Genomic DNA, 16575 nt, shown 5'->3' with positions numbered 1-16575 from the left:
CCTTGGGACAAAAGAGAAAGGTATGTAATTTCTTCTATTAGTATAAATTTTCATCTTTTCCTCCAACCACACCCTGCTATTCATGCCATTCTTAGTTCTGAACATGAACACTGTATACCCAGAAGAAGATGAAGAAGAAGAAGGGGTGAAGAACCAGTCATGAACATTTCCAAAGCAAATCAACCAACAATCCATCAATAATTCTGTATGTAAGATTGGAATAAAATAAAAATATCTTTTATTTTTAATTTTATAATTTTTAATATTAAATATTTAATTAGGATATTTTAATTGGGTGATAAAAATAATAAGGAAATGAATTAAAATATATTAATTATTGTCGTATTTGTAATTTTTGAAAGTGTCTGAAATAAAGTTTATATATTGATGATTATGCGTTGGTTAAGTGGAGAAAGAGAAAGATAGATATATTATGATGGGGTTAATGTTTGAAATTACGTATGTTGGAGTATGTAAAATATTTAAGTGAGTGTAGGTTAAAAGCTAGAAGGAGATCCTGAAGCCGAAAAGACGAAAAACAGAGAGCTAGTTTTGGGAATCAGCCGTGAGGGGGTGGAGAGGCAACCCTAGCCTCCTTGCTTCTACTTAGGACGTTGTGGAGAAGAGTGAGTGATCTTGCAACCATCGGGAGTCTAGCAGGCGTGAGAGACACCGTTGAAAGAAGAAAATCCAGGTAATGGGTATTGGGATTTGGTGGTCTTCTGGATATAATACTGTTGTTGATTTTGTCTTGTGTAGTGTTTGTGTTTTGGTTGAAAATATTAATTTACTCTTTTTGAAAATCTTTTTTTGTATGATTCGGTTACAGTGATTGTGCAATTCAAATGGAGCTCTCAGAAGAATGAAAATCATTCTTCCCAGTGGGTTCCTCTTTTGCTCATTTAAGGTTTTTTCAAATTGGTTTCAGAGCTTATTGCTCATCATTTATTGGTTTTGATAGTGATTACTCTCTGGTTTACTAGTAACTTCAGTAATGTCTTTTTGTGCATTTACATAGGGGGACTTGATTTGTGGTTCCTGCCCTTGCATTTTTCTGATGAGAGCAATTTGGAGGAGTTCATCTATTTGCAAATAGATCATCCTAGTGACTATTACAAAAATTCAGTGAAATATATTAACAGACTTTTCCATTCAGTTCTTAAATAATTTGATTAAGTCTAAACCTAATTGCATGAGTAATGGTTTGTTATGCTTCTTTATATGGATAGATAATGAATGCTATGAATGTCTGAGTCCTTAATGAATTTAAAGTGGTATGTGATATGATGGGGTATAAATGGTTAAAGTAGAGGGTTGAACTGAAGTTCATTTTTGGAGATAGCCACATTAGGATAAAACTGTTTTATAGTGGGTAATAAAAGTAATTAGATACACTGGTTTTAGTTGTTCAAACCTTGTTGTATCAGTTTCGGAAGTTTTGAAAATGTTATATTTTGTTCTGGACCAATCTGAATATGCTGGAACTGTTACACTTTGTACTCAATCTTCCTGTTGATGGTTGCATCTTAATTAAATATAAACAGTAAAGTGGTAGGAAGAAGGAGTACGAATGTCCTATGTATTTTGAACGTTGAGCCTAGTCTAAATGGAGATTTCAGTTGTAAATGGATCTATTTTACTGCATGGGTGGTCGTGAACTGGTACCAGTAACATCATGTACTATATCTGATATATGCATTATAATTCTAAAAATAGTTAATTAAACTAAAAAATAATTCAATTCACTTTTTTTAACTATTTTTTAATCTAGTTTAATTTACTTGAACTATTTTATAGTTAATTATAATTATTTATAGTTAAGTGTAGTATAGTACATTTATCCACCCCTAATTCTGTATGTAGCCGAATGCAAGTTAGAATTAGTAATTTCGAAAATATTAATTTAATCTTTTTGAAAATCTTATTTTGTATGATTTTGTTACAGGGATTGTGCAATTGCAATGGAGCTCTCAGAAGAATGGAAATCATTCTTCCCTGTGGGTTCCTCTACAGTAGCTCCTCTTCTTCTCTCTGGTTCCCCTTCTCTCCATTTGGGTCCTCTTCACTTCAACCCTAACCTTAATTCGCTCTCCCTTATCTTCTCTTCCACCTCTCTGCAACCCTCTCTTCACTACACTCCATACCTCTTACCTTCACGATTCCTTCTCTCTTCCCACCCTTCTTCCATTCTCCCATCCACCGCTTCCTCCATCGCCTCCCTCTTCTCCTCCACCCAACAAAACGACACCGCTTCCCCATTCCTCCGCAACCGCCTTCACCTCCTCACCTACCCCCATCGCCCTTATGCCCTCATTTTATTCCCCGCCGGTGACAACGACCACAAGCTCGCATTTTTCACGCTCCGCTTCGAGGACTCTCGCTTCCATACTCAGCTCGATACTAACGGCGACATTTTTTATGCATCTACAGGCTCCTCGCATCGTATCTTGAACATTTCTGTTAACCCTGTTACTGATTATGACGAGGTTGATGGAGTTATCGGGTATTTTCTGGCTACTACTTTGTATTCCGTTCATTGGTTCGCTGCGAGGCACAATCAAATTTTGGATAGACCTAGTGTGGTATGTTTGGGTGATAAGATGTTTAAGACTTGCCCTGTGGCGCATGCTTGTTGGAGTCCTCATATATTGGAGGAGAGTTTGGTTTTGTTGGAGAGTGGCCATTTGTTTTTGTTTGATTTGGAGTGTTTTGGCTCTGGTGCTAGTTTCAAAGGGACTAGGTTGAAGGTGCCCTGGAATGATTCTTCAGAGAGTAAGGTGTGGCTGAGTTGTGAGTTTAGTTGGCACCCCAGGATTTTGGTTGTTGCGCGTTCGGATGCTGTTTTCTTGGTTGATTTGAGGCTGAAAGAGTGTAGTGTGAGTTGTTTGATGAAGATCGAGATGCTGCGAATGTATGCTCTGGATGAGAATGAGGGGTTTCTTGCGTTGTCAAGGGCTGCTCCGGACAATTTTTACTTTGTTGTGGCTTCTACTAGTGTTTTGCTCCTATGTGATGTGAGGAAGCCTTTGGTGCCGGTTTTGCAATGGGTGCATGGGATTGAAGGGCCTAGCTTCATGTCTGTATTAAGGTTGTCTGATTTGAGGTTCCACTCGAAGGAGGATGCTTTTAAGGTGGCTTCTGAATCTGGGTTTTGTATTATGTTGGGATCCATTTGGAATTGTGAGTTCAATATCTTCTGCTATGGGTCTATATTACCATTTCGCAAAGGGTCTGTTACTTCAAAGATTAGCCCAGCCATTTGTGCTTGGGAGCTTCCACTTGAGATTAATTTGTCTGGTCATGAGTGTCATTGTGGAAGTTGTCTCTTAAGGAAAGAGTTCTCGAAGGATGCGCTTCCTGAGTGGACTGATTGGCAGCAAAAGAAAGAGATAGTTTTGGGATTTGGCATTTTAAGCAATAAACTTGCTGCATTACTCACTGAACCTGATGAAAATGGGGGTTTTACACTGATAAGGCTTACTTCATCGGGAAAGTTTGAATTGCAGAGATATCGTGCCTCTTGGGCTCGGACCAGAAACTTAGAAGATTGTCCAGATCAAGTATTGTGTTTAAATAGACACTTACTGTATCCCATGAGTGATGAGGATTACAAATTTCCAAAAAATTATAACTACTTAAAATTGGATTACCTTGACTCATATGTAAGTGGTGGACTCACTCGATTCCTGGTTAGAAAACTAAAAAGAAACTTTAAGGATGCTCATGACAAAGAACTTAGCCCAGAAGTGCATGAGTTATTGTGTGAGAAATTAAATGCTTGTGGATTTGGTCAATTAAGATCCTGTCCTGAAGTTGCTTCTGTTTTTAATGATGTCAAGCTACCAGCAAGCTTACATGAGGTTGCTTGGAGAAGAATGTGGGCTGACTTACCTATGGAACTGTTACAGTTGGCGTTTTTGAGTCGTGCTGAATGCCATAAAGTTGTTGGAAACTTGGATCACAATAGGATGGCATTGGAATCGTTAGCTGTTCCCGAACTTCCTCAATTGCCTCCATTCTTTTTAAGGAAATCTTCACCGCACGACAATAATGACATTGTGGGTCCAGTTATTCCTTTTCCTGTTCTTCTTGTGGTTAATAAATTTCTCAATGAGTGCTCAAACTTGGAAGAAGGTGAATTTTCAGTAGAAACAGAGCTTAGCCTCAAATACAAAGAAGTTATGCAGGTGGCTGGCGAGATTGTTGTCTCAGCTTATGGGCCTACACACCTTGATGATCATGCAGTCTCCCTTGCTGAGGATAGAGACGAAACCTGGGCTGGATATTCGAAACCAAAGTCTTTTTTGTTGTATTGTCCAGTTTCATTCAACTCGTCTGCAGCCGACCATGTAGATGAAAAGTCTATTTATAGTGATGCAAATTATGATACATTCATTTCTCATATCCCAGAGAAGAAGTCCACTGAGCAGACTGAATCTGTTGGCCAAGAGATATTTGATGATCTTTCCCCTGTTGAATTGAGATTTGATGCTCCTGCGAAGAAGCTCGAACCTCTAGGTTTAAAGGCATATGATCTATTGAAGAAACAGATGTCTAAATGGCAACAAAGTTTTGATTCGTATAAGGAATTTTGTATTCAATCTAGATTTGAAAAAAAATAGTTAACGGGTGATACCTCTTTTGTTCATTGTCTTCCCCTTAAAACGTGGATATCTTAGAAGCAACTCAATCCCCTCCTCCTCCTATATGTTGCTTTTGGTTGATTCTTGGAGATAGGCATGGTTGGTGTAATTTTATGTAAGTAGTTGACAATTAAAGAATGTAGAATTGAAGAAGCTGCTCCTGGTGAAAAGAGGCTCTTATCAATTTGAAGAGGAAGTAGGCAGCTAGTTCTCAAAAACTCTAATGTATTTGGCCGATTTTATACTGCTTCCTCCCATCATTCTTAGTCTGTATAGGGGAAGATGATCTTCTTTTGTGGCTGGCAAAGGTGGTTTTGTCTGCGACATTAACTCGAGATCCAGGAAGGCTTGTTCAGCTTAATTTGCGTCACCCTTTGTTCCTCAGTGCTGGCAAAATGCGGTATAGGCTCCCAGAAAATTTGGAATCATTCAAACTGGTATGACATTTTATAGGAGTTTTTGTTTTTGTTTTTTTTTTTAAATTTCTAAAGGGTGTGATTGGGATCATTTTGAGCCTTTGTCACCATAAATTTGGCATGTATTACAGCTAGCTAGTTGCTAGATTTAATTTTTCATGAATTTAAAATTTTGTTGGTTATAATGAAAAAATTCCCTTTGTATTTTTATATTTTGATGTATTGCAGATTTGTGAAAGAAAGGTCAAACCCCTGTACTTGGTTGCCCTTTTGAAATCCCTAGGAGAAGAAAAATGCATAGTTTTTACAAGATTTGTGGACTCAACACATCGTCTATGCAAATTGCTGAATTGTTTTGGAGATCTGCAAATTGACATCAAAGAGTATTCTGGTCGTCAACATCAACGTGTAAGAAGGTAAGTTTTGATTAACTAGCTCTAAACATTTAGTTGATGTTTTAAACTTTGAGCTAAATGTTCTCCTGGTAGACTGGACATTATGCAAAACTTGTTTTGAAAGACCTTTTCATTTTTGGACGAGTAGTGTGTTTATAGTTTTGACTTTAGATTAGCTCATTTTGCTTGAAACAACATATATTAAAAGGCTTACTAAAGAGAGTACTTTGGAAAATGAAATAATAGCGATATATCCCAAATTTATTGGAAACTATACAGGCCCAGTGTTTTGACAAAAAATGCTTCTTCTCTACAGCAAGACACTGAATGAGTTTAGAAAACGGCAGTTTCAAGTGCTTGTATCTTCTGATGCAATGACTCGTGGAATGGATGTAGAAGGTGTAAGAAATGTTATTAATTATGACGTGCCCAAATACATAAAGACTTATGTTCATCGAGCTGGCAGGATTGCAAGAGCTGGCCAGACTGGGCGTTGGTTTACATTGATGTCAAATGATGAGGTATGAAGTTCTCTTGTCTCATTCATGGTCGTTTCTTGTGCTAGATCGAGTTTTATGACATTTGAGCCATGAAAGAGGCTAAATTACGACTTCATAATGACTACTAACTAGATTCAACAATTACTTTCTTTTCCCAGTAGGTTTTTTTACTCACTAAGCAACTAAGTTGGTCTCTAATATAGATTAGGTGATTTGTTCAGTAGTGTTAGGAACCCAGAATTGAAAAGAGAAAGAAGAGTAATATTTTTTATTGAAAAGAACGCAAAATAAGAGATCACTCTCTCCTCCAAGGGTTTCTCCTTCACAAAGAACTAAAGCTCAATCTACAAAATTATCATCCTCCCTCCCAAGGAACTAATTGGTCTACTTATATAGACCAACTCCCAACTGACAACACTGCCTCCACTTATATTTTCATCCGTTCCTTTATTCACTACTTCCTTTATTTGAGTGAAGTCTGGATCTGGGTGGTGATGATGGTATAGTGGTGAGTGAGATTTCAGGAAATGGCCCCTGCAGCTTCGTCGAACATGGTGCCTGCATCTCCACCACCAAGCTTCAAAAGAAATGATCCAAGGAAACCGAATAAGAAAACACTGTAACCAAATCCAGTGTGAAACACAAACCCAAACACAAAAGGAACCGAATACCAATGTTTGCGAACCAAATACACCCTTCTACAAATTTCATTTCAGCCCAGTGTTATTCATCCTCTGCAGCTTCAAACTCCTCTTCAACCATCATCTTCAGATGGCTATCTTTATTGTAAGGCTTCAGGCAATGAAGCTCAACAACTCAGAAATCTTTGCTGAAGCACGTGCATAACAGTTTAAGGGTAAATCAGAGATTGTACCATAAATTCCTCCAAATCTCTTCATTCTTGCGGGTGATCAAAAATTGATAAAATTGATACATCCCGCAAATCATTGCAATTCCTTCCTCGCAATTCAATTCCAACCCGAACTAAAAATCTTAAAACTAGTATTTTAATATTCATATTAATAGTCAATTACATTTAAACCAATATAAAATATCAAAGAAATTGTGTCCAATGCAAATGCACATTTCTTTCTCTTAAGTCAAAAGTGCATGTCTGTAATGTGCTTAAGTGAAAGATGATCTAACACACCACTTCCTAAAGTTTGATTATGTGGACTAGTTTTAGAGATCCAGATTAAGTTAGAAAATAATTTACCTGATACTAATTTAAAAAATAATTTACGTGATACAAAGTAGAACGTAAAGAACATCTTATTGCAGCATTCTAATTTAATTTTGTATACTACATTAAACTTAAATTGGGTTTAATTCTTAAATCTATATACTTTCTAGTGAAGAGTACTTGCATTTTAACATATTAATTTGTATGTAATTTGCCTTAACTGGAGTTTCATTTCAAAGCTACAATAATTTTGTTATCTGACATCTTAACTGTGTAAGAAGATTAGATACCTCACTATTGAGTTCCAGTTAATCAATACGTGGTAGCATACTATACAATGATTATATTTTAACATTTTACATACCCTTTTAGAGATATGATTTTATTATATGATTTGATTGTCCTTGGATTGTGGTTCGTGCAACTTTTATTAGTGTTGCCTCTTTGTTTTGCATTGAAGAAGTATGTCCCTCTCCTTAACCTGACTATTTATCAAATAGATTGTTCTGTAATTTATTGCACTGCAGCCAACATAATTGGGATGCGATCATGCGACCATTAATTTAGGCTATTGCACATTATTTGGGTTTTCCTCTCTTCTGAGTAATTCATTAGGTAAACAGTTTTAGGTTTTCTTTTCTTCTAAGTAATTGTGACAATGCTTTTCTTCCCATCAGCTATATATTTCAGAGAATTGATTGTGTAAAAATTTGGAAGGTAAATATGGGTTTCTGCATACAAAATATTTTTTTCTGTTGTGGAGGACCGTTGGACTGCATGCACCTTTCATTAGCTTTTGAATTTGCTGTGTTAGGAATTTAGTTTCAACCACTCATTATTATTGAACGTTGCCAAGAAATTTAGAGATTTGGGTTTATCTCAACTAAATACTTATGGAACTATTCATTACAATATTTTTTAACTCTATTATTTTATTTATAGATATTTAATGATTCATCTTTTATGGAAACTGTAGATATTAGTAGAAATTTGACTACAATCCAATAGTATAGGTACATCAATGTAATATTTGAATTTAATATATAATTTCATGTATAAATGATATATTAAATATAATTAGACAGTTTAATGTTTGAAATGAATTTTATTTTGTTAGTTTTATTGAATTTTTTCATTTGAAACTATATTGATTATAAATAAATTGGATGAAATGATAATTATAATTTCATTGGATGTCAATTGTAATAATTAATTTTTTTTAGAAAACATATATTCTGAATAACACATTATGATTGGTAAAAATATGTAGTCATAATACATCGCATGTTATAACGTATCAACACATTTACGCATGAAATATTGTCATAATAAAATGTGCATATTATAACTGATTTTGAAGCTATTAAATTTCTGCTTTATAAACTGCACATACTTACTATAACGTCCATAATTATGTTTCCAGTAATTACATCCACCGGTGATTTTACATATCTATCACCCCTTTCTCTAAAAAAAAGCTCTTGTATCCATTACAAGGGGATAACTTTCAAGTCTGATTTTATTCCTCCTCTCTAGCTTTTCCCTTTGAACTAATGGTCAGAAACAGAACAATGCCTATTACCAAGGCCATCTCAATGAAGAACACGAGGCAAACCCGTCATCCATTCTAGCATATCCAAGAAATTGAAAATAGGTCTTCTCAAACCAAACCAAAGTGCTCTCAATTTCTTTCTTCCTCTGCCCTCTCTAATCTTCCATTCCTTACATCATTAAGCAAACCATCATCAACATGTTTCATACACAATTTTTCCCATCATCATGAACCAAACACTGACTCTTCTACAACTCCTTTCTTCAAAAGTGAGCTGCACATAATTCAGAGGTCCAAAAAATATGTGTGAGTACTCAAATGAAATTCGTTTGAGTCTAGAATCTAACCCTAAAAGTTTCATTGCATTAAGAGTTCCGTGGAAAAAGATATGACCAAAACAGTAAACCAAGGTCAGTGTCAGAAACGGAACTGCAAAACCTGATTTCGAAATTATACTGTAGCTACCCTAGAGGTCCAAAAATTATGTGTGAGTAATCAATTGAAAGCCCTTTAGATCTAGATTCTAACCCAAAAGGTTTCATTGCATTTGGAATTTTGTAAAAAAAGATATGATCAAAATAGTGGCCAAAGGTCAGTGCCAGAAACGAAATTTCAAAACCTAATTTCGAGTTTAAACTGCATATAGTCTAGAGGTCTAAAAAAATATGAGTATTCAAATTAAAGTCTTCTGAGTCTAGTTTTTACGAAAAAAATTTCATTATGGTGGTGTAGGGAACAATATGGGGTGGTGTAGGGAGTAATCCTGAACATTCAGCAATGGTCCGAGGAAAATGAAAGCGGTGTTGCTCCCTCCATCTCTTCCTTTCTTCCCTCTATCTCCCCAAGTTTCCACTTTTGTTTTTTATTACAAAAATATCCTTTTTTTTATATATTTTTAACCTTTTTACTTTTTTTTTTATTTGACTGTTGCTTCCTAGCTTAAGTACTTCCTATATCTCTCCAATAATTTTTTTTATTACAAAAATATTCTGTATTAATTTAACTTTTACTATTTAATTTAATTTACCGATTTTAAAACCTTAAATTTTCTTACACCCCTTCACTTTTATCTTCTTTCTGATTGCCAACACCTACACCACCAAGAAGGCGACGATAACTCATGTGAGGATTCACTTTTAGTTTCTTGAAGATATAACAAAATACAAGGGACCAATAATATTTTGTGATGTTTATGGTATTAAAAAATGTTAGAAACCTTTAATATTTTGTTATTTAATAATAGAAGCATATATTTATGTGGTAAGAATATTTATAATGAAGATTTAGAATAGATGTAGCTATCATCCCATCCCCTGTCGTGTTCTCGGGACACCAGTTGCAGTATTGATGATAAGAACCCTCCCCTCTCTGCTTTCTCCGGTTGCCCCCGTCCCTCTCTGCTTTCTCCTCCCCTCAAACCCAAACTAAGTCATTCTCTCCCTCTCTCTAATGCTTCATTTCTATTGCTTACTCCTTCCGTCTGACTACTTCCATCAATGCCAGGGACCAAGAACAAGATGTAAACGACAATCCTTCTTCCGTCTCCATGGACTGCAAAGTTCGTCTGCAAGCTCCATTAGATCACCAAGTTCAATTTGACGATCACGTTGTCATCCAAGGATCCGCCAAGGAATTAGGATCATGGAACAAGAACGTTCCCTTAAACTAGACCGAAAGTGAACGAGTGTGTCACTTAGAATTTAAAGGGACCGATCACATTCAGTTTAAATTCATCACTGTAAAAAAGGACTCGACTTTGGTTTGGGAAAAGGGGGAAAACAAAGACTTGAAGTTGCCTGTGGCAGGTAATTTTGCCACCGTCGCTGCATGGGACACAACCAAGAAAATTTGGAGTTGCACCCTTTCGATGAACCTTCATTCTTATTTCTTAAACGAATCTCGACATCCTTGTGCAGATATCAATATTCGTTTGTGTTTTAACGGATGTCAATATCCATTTACAATAATTCCTTCTACCAATCTCTCATTCATCACACTCTCACGTCAAAGATAAGAGAAAGAATTCTAGCACGACAGAATAAGAATGAAAACATAAATATAAAAGAGAATGAATAGGTTGTGTGCGGGAGCGGGTAAAAATTTAATTCTAAAAATAAACTTTTATTGAAAGAATAAAATAGGACTAAAAAAAATAGAATGAAGGATAAAAGAGGAAACGAGAAGGTAGAGGGAGAAAATGGAAAGGTGGAGAGAGCACCACCCAAAAGAAAGCTGAAGATGTGAGAATGGAAGTGTTAAAGCCAATTTTTTGTGCACCCCCAATTTAAGTCTCTGCACCACTGTTTCCATTGGTAGCACAAAACACTTCGTGCACCCCTGGGTTTTTCTTTTTTCACCTATTATTATTTGGATTTTATATTTATTTATTTATTTTCAGTTCATGCCTCCACAGTTGTTAACCCCACACCCCTATGTTTTATATTCTTTTGTCATGGTTTGATTTTGTTTGTTACATCTTAATTGTTCACATGCATACATATATTAATTATTCACATGCACACACATTAATTATACACATACAGAGACATCTTAATTGTACACATGCATACATATCTTATTTGCTTATCACACACACTCTTTATTGATTATTTCGTGATTAATGCATAGTTGTGAATCTTGTTAATTTTAAACCTTTCTTGTTATTTTTTAATTTGTCATGAGTCTCGGACTTGTTTGCTAATTACTTTTTTTTATAATTATTTTCATTGTCATGTTTTAGATTTATTTGATAATTAAATAAAAAATAAATAAAAAAATAGTTTCTTGCAAATAAGTAAATATTCGTGTGATTTTTTGTACCATCTTAATTTTTCATGATTAATTCAAAATCATAAAAAATACAAAATTTCTCAAAAACCACAAAAATAATTTTATCTTCCACTTATTTTGTAACTAGCTTGTAGATTACATCGTAACAACATTTTTCTTCAAAATAATTTCAAAATGTCAAAAGAATCATAAAATCCTCAAAATAAAAATATCAATCTTTTTCACATGGTGTCTTTGCTAGAACTATGTGATCCTTAATTTTTTTTTATCAAAAGTAGAGACACGTAAGAGAAAGGTTAGTCCTTGTCAGATTCACCTCCCAAATATCCAAAATCATCCATGATCATTCCAAAACAATTTCACAAACCTTTCCAAACATGTTTTCAAAAGAAGTACGTACTCCTTATTTCTCATATAAGAATATGTAAGAGCGAGGTAAATCCTTGTCAGGCTAAACGTAATAGGGATTAAAGTCTCCATAAATACATGACAATCATGACTCTTCAAACCTTGAATATTAGCCTTATTAATATTATCACATCTGACCAAATTTGAAGAATAACTATCTGGCATTGTAAGCTCATTTATCCATTGATAAATTATTCTAGCCTCGTCTTTTGATATAGTGTAATTTGTCTTTTGCTTCAGCAACCTATTGTTATCTTGGGGCTTCAACTCCAATTCTCTTTGTGCACAATATAAAGGTAAATCTTTTCTTGCATTTTCATTATCTTTTGTCTTGGCACTGACATTCATGATCTTGTTAAAGATGTTGTCAAAAAAATTCTTTTGTATGTGCATGAATTCTATGTTATATCTCAGCAAGTTATCATTATAATATGGAAGATTCCAAAAAATGTTTCTCTTAGTCCAGTTATGTCACTCTCCGTACCCTTCTATCCTATTCATACCATTTTCAGTGACTTTTGAAAATTGTTTCATTATTCTCCACACTTGTGCTGGGGTAAGCCTAGGCGGCGACATATCTGTTTCAATTAGGCTTTTCTGAAAAGCCTTTTTGTTCTTCCTAAATTTGTGATCATTGGGCAAAAACCTTTGATGGCTTTTTTCTGACCATAAGTAAATAAGAATTACTTTGTGTGTTCCATGCAATGTGGGTAACCTAATCGACCATACGTACTTCAACCACATAACATCTAAATTGTCCTCATAAAGAAATTTGGCTTCCTAAAAACATCATACGTCTAAATACCATTCCATAACTTCTTCAAATGATCAATCAAAGATTCCAAATAATTTTCTAATATTTTTTAGTTTTTGAACTAGTGATAATTTTGTTTAATATAACATTATTAATTATTTTTTAGCTTATCCTTTATTTTTCTAATCCGACTATAATCTATATTATACATATAAAAAATCATATAGTTGATAGATATATATATATATATATATATATATATATATATATATATATATATATATATATATTATTTTGTATTTTTTTTACATTATGTCTAAATATGTAAAATTTAGGATTTTTTCTTGAAAAATACTGACTTTAGTTAGGTGAATTGTAAATGCCTTAATTGTCTACATATGCATAGTTAAACTTTTAAATATTTTCGTATTAATTATGCGTTATGATTAATATCTTCTAATTAGCATCTTTTATATATATATATATACACACGCAAAATTTTAAGAATTTGAAGGTCATCGCACCCTTTAACTCCCATGATATCCACCTGGTGAAAAGAATAGTAGTTATATATAAAAATAATCACAAATTACACTTAACTATATACAAATAAAAATATATACACTTTAACTTAAATTTCATCGACTATCTAACACTAAACCAGAAATATTAATTTTCAGTTGTAATTTTAAACAAAAAAAAAATCAGTCATCTTTTAACCACTACTAAAAATACAAAATAATTAAATAATATTTTCTTATTCTAGAAATAATCACACCTAAACTATTTATTATATTATTTTATATAATAATAATTTATTTTGATTAAAAGTAAATATTTTGGCTCTATAACCTCACGAGTCCTTAACCTCTACAAAGAAGATGAAGACACATGTTTAGAAAGAATGAACATGTATAGAAAAGAAATTTATTGATCTTCCTTTTTTTTTTATTGGGTTTAGTTTTTCTTACAATAAATTTTAGACTCATGATCATTATCTTGTTTTAAGATTATTCTTGGACAAAGTTTGATAAAATACCTTTTTTGAGAGAATGAAATAGGCAAGGAGCTACCCATAAATTGTACTAGTGTCTAAAATATTACCAATTATTTTAATCATATAATAAATAGGCATTGAAAATAAAATTATTTATTAATATATTATATTAGTCCATAATGTAAAAAAGATAACATCAAGTATATAAACTAAAACAAAATATATAATAAAAGTGATTTAAATAAAATAGTATTTTTTCCCCTTGTTTAAAGTAAACCAAATCGTATTAAATATAATTTTTATATTTAGCTTATATATGTTTTAAGGCCAACATGCTTAATGTATTAGGTTTAATGTGATGAAATTGAGATGACGTTTTGAAGATAATATTAATGTTGAATTAGATATTTTCCTATTGTTCCTTACGTAATCAACAAGTATACAGAGAAATCATAAATCCTATTCTCCTTCAACACTAATACAGAAACACAATTATATAGAAAAGAAAAACGGCGTGAAACTTTGACTTCATTCTTGTTCAAAAAACAACACAGAACTGTAGTTTGTGAAACACGTTGTTCACGTGTAGTGATATACATATGTAAAGCTGTCCAAAGCATGCATTATCATGAAAAGTCCACGACAAGTTATATTATCGTACATCAACATTACACTCTATTTGGTGAATCTAGGATAGATTTGATTGGTTAATTTTTTTTTTAAATAAACAATTTAATAATTTGTATTATATTTGTAAAAGAAGTCAATGTTCTCTGCCAAGAGAAAGCCAACTGCGATTTTTTTTCCAGCTATTATTTTCTTTATATATAATATATATATAATATATTATTTCTGGTATTTTTAATAATTTTTATTATAATTTTAATATCACTCATAATCTGATTTTGTACTAATATAATGTTTTCACATCATTTTTTAAATATGAATATATATATATATATATATATATATATATATATTACAGTGGACATAATTTCTCTCATTTATATTATGTATACTTTTTTTGAAGTATTATTTTATAAGTTTTTGATGATTAGATTATTATTATCCTATTGTTGAAATTTATATGATAAATAAGTTTTAAAATAATAAAAAAATTATTATTTTATTGATTTTCTTAAATATCCATATTTTTTAAATTAAAAAGTGTAATAGATTCTAATTTGTCAAAACTAATTAATTTATGTTTTGTTTCTTAGTGAAGAAGATAAAGGAAAGAAACAGATTGAGTAAAAGTGTAACCCTCCATATAAAAAAAACAAGAAGACTCTCATGTTTCTCTCTTTAAAACAAAAATAAAATATTTTCTCTTAAAACAAAATAAAATATTTTCTCTACTTTATCTCTAATATTTTAGAATTTGATTGCACAATAATTAAGAGTCAAAGAATAATTTTATCCAATCAGATTTTTCAACAGAAAATTTTTATTTATTTTATAGAATTTTTTTTTATCTTTTATTATATTTTTCATCAATATTAGTAGAGTCAATTGATAAAAGTGATTTTCACAACTTGTTTTACTACACACTAACACTAAGATGTTATATGTTATGTTTGAATACTCTAGGTCCCTAAATTGCAAGTAGCCTTATTGCTTAAATTTTGAAATTTTTGAGTAGAGGATAGTTTTTTTTAGGTAAAAAAAACTATTTATATTTTCTATAGAACTTTAGGATAGATAATCTTAATACGAAAGTGAATTGATCACACTAATACACCGAATGAATATGACTACATTTATTTTTGGGTTAAATATGTTTTTCGTCCCCCAACTATTGGCCGTTTTTTCAATGTTAACTGAGAAATGCGTTTGAAACAATAAATAAAGTTAAAAAAATTTGGTAAAAAGGACTAAAACCAGAATTTTCTAAAGTTGAAGGACTAAATTATACTATAGTTTGAAAGAGGGACTAAACACAAAAACGACCAATAGTTGGAGGATGAAAAACATATTTAACCCTTTATTTTTGTTATGTTAAACTACAATTAATGAATCGTATATCAAGATCGTAGTCTATGTTTGAAAACTATCCTCAAACTTAAAACTATGGTTGAAAATTTTAGTCTATATAATACATAATAGGCTATGGTTCCTCAAACTACCAGTAGCCTATTTAATCATTTTCAAAAAGAGGTATCAACTATATAGATATCTGCATCATATAATCATTAAAAAAAATTTAAAAAAAGAGAGCATAAGATATAGGTTACGATTGAAGTAGAGAATCGTAGCCTAAAATCTTTTAAAAAATTATATTAAAAAAATCAAAAGAATAAATTATTGGTGAAGTAGATAATTGTACCATAAAATCTTTCAAAAAAATATATTAAAAAAAAGAAAATGTATATACTACGATTTTTGGTAGAACCATAGCCTTTAGGCAATTCTTTTTAAAAAAAATTGATTTTGGTTTTTGTCTACATAATTAAGGACCTTAAAGAAAATCAAATGCAGAAAGCATCCAGATACAACCAGAAACTAAAACAAAATCTAACAATTTTATAGTAGACTTTAAAGGGTACAAAGTATTTACATATAATGGCTAAAAAGTACACCAACTACTAAAACTATTGTACAATTTACACTATTTGGCACAAACATTGCTATTGAATACATAAGTTGATTGACGAAAGAAAATAATTTCAATTAATAAAAAAAAAAAATTTCAAAGTACTTTGAACTAACATTAGTGCAAAAATATGGAATAATATCACGCCTATAATGTCTGACCACAGAAAATCCAACGTTACAAATTATCAATAACAATTTTGTAAATAAAAAACCTATTTAGACGTCAGTTTTAGGAGGTTCCGACGTCTAAATTGACTAAAGATGTTGGCCCCCCTCATTGGACCCCAAAATTGTGCAAGAAAGTAAAAAACAAAAAAAAAAATATTTTTATTACATTTAGAC

The 16575-nt window shown here is 32.2% G+C and overlaps 2 protein-coding genes across 5 annotated transcripts; both read left to right on the top strand.

Annotated features, from left to right (window-relative positions):
• Positions 1-410: 410 nt before the first annotated feature.
• Positions 411-10640, top strand: LOC106754263. Of its 4 annotated transcripts, none has more exons than XM_014636277.2 (5): positions 411-694; positions 1946-5080; positions 5288-5475; positions 5771-5975; positions 10193-10640. In XM_014636277.2, exon 2 carries the CDS (start codon positions 1962-1964, stop codon positions 4620-4622), a length of 2661 nt encoding a protein of 886 aa, XP_014491763.1. In that variant the 5' UTR covers positions 411-694; positions 1946-1961; the 3' UTR covers positions 4623-5080; positions 5288-5475; positions 5771-5975; positions 10193-10640. The 4 variants fall into 4 exon arrangements, with proteins under 4 accessions (XP_014491763.1, XP_022633614.1, XP_022633615.1 ...); XM_022777893.1 differs by lacking the exon at positions 10193-10640 and adding an exon at positions 7665-8025; XM_022777894.1 differs by lacking the exon at positions 10193-10640 and adding an exon at positions 7638-8025.
• Positions 4740-10358, top strand: LOC106754206 (DEAD-box ATP-dependent RNA helicase 1). Its single transcript, XM_014636204.1, has 6 exons — positions 4740-4758; positions 4911-5080; positions 5288-5475; positions 5771-5975; positions 6479-6573; positions 10193-10358. The coding sequence occupies exons 1-6, from the start codon at positions 4740-4742 to the stop codon at positions 10356-10358; spliced, it is 843 nt and encodes a 280-aa protein (XP_014491690.1).
• Positions 10641-16575: the final 5935 nt, after the last annotated feature.

This window comes from Vigna radiata, unplaced genomic scaffold, assembly GCF_000741045.1.
Source record: "Vigna radiata var. radiata cultivar VC1973A unplaced genomic scaffold, Vradiata_ver6 scaffold_86, whole genome shotgun sequence".
Classification (NCBI taxonomy): Eukaryota; Viridiplantae; Streptophyta; class Magnoliopsida; order Fabales; family Fabaceae; genus Vigna; species Vigna radiata.
This window is presented reverse-complemented; position numbering and strand designations above follow the sequence as displayed.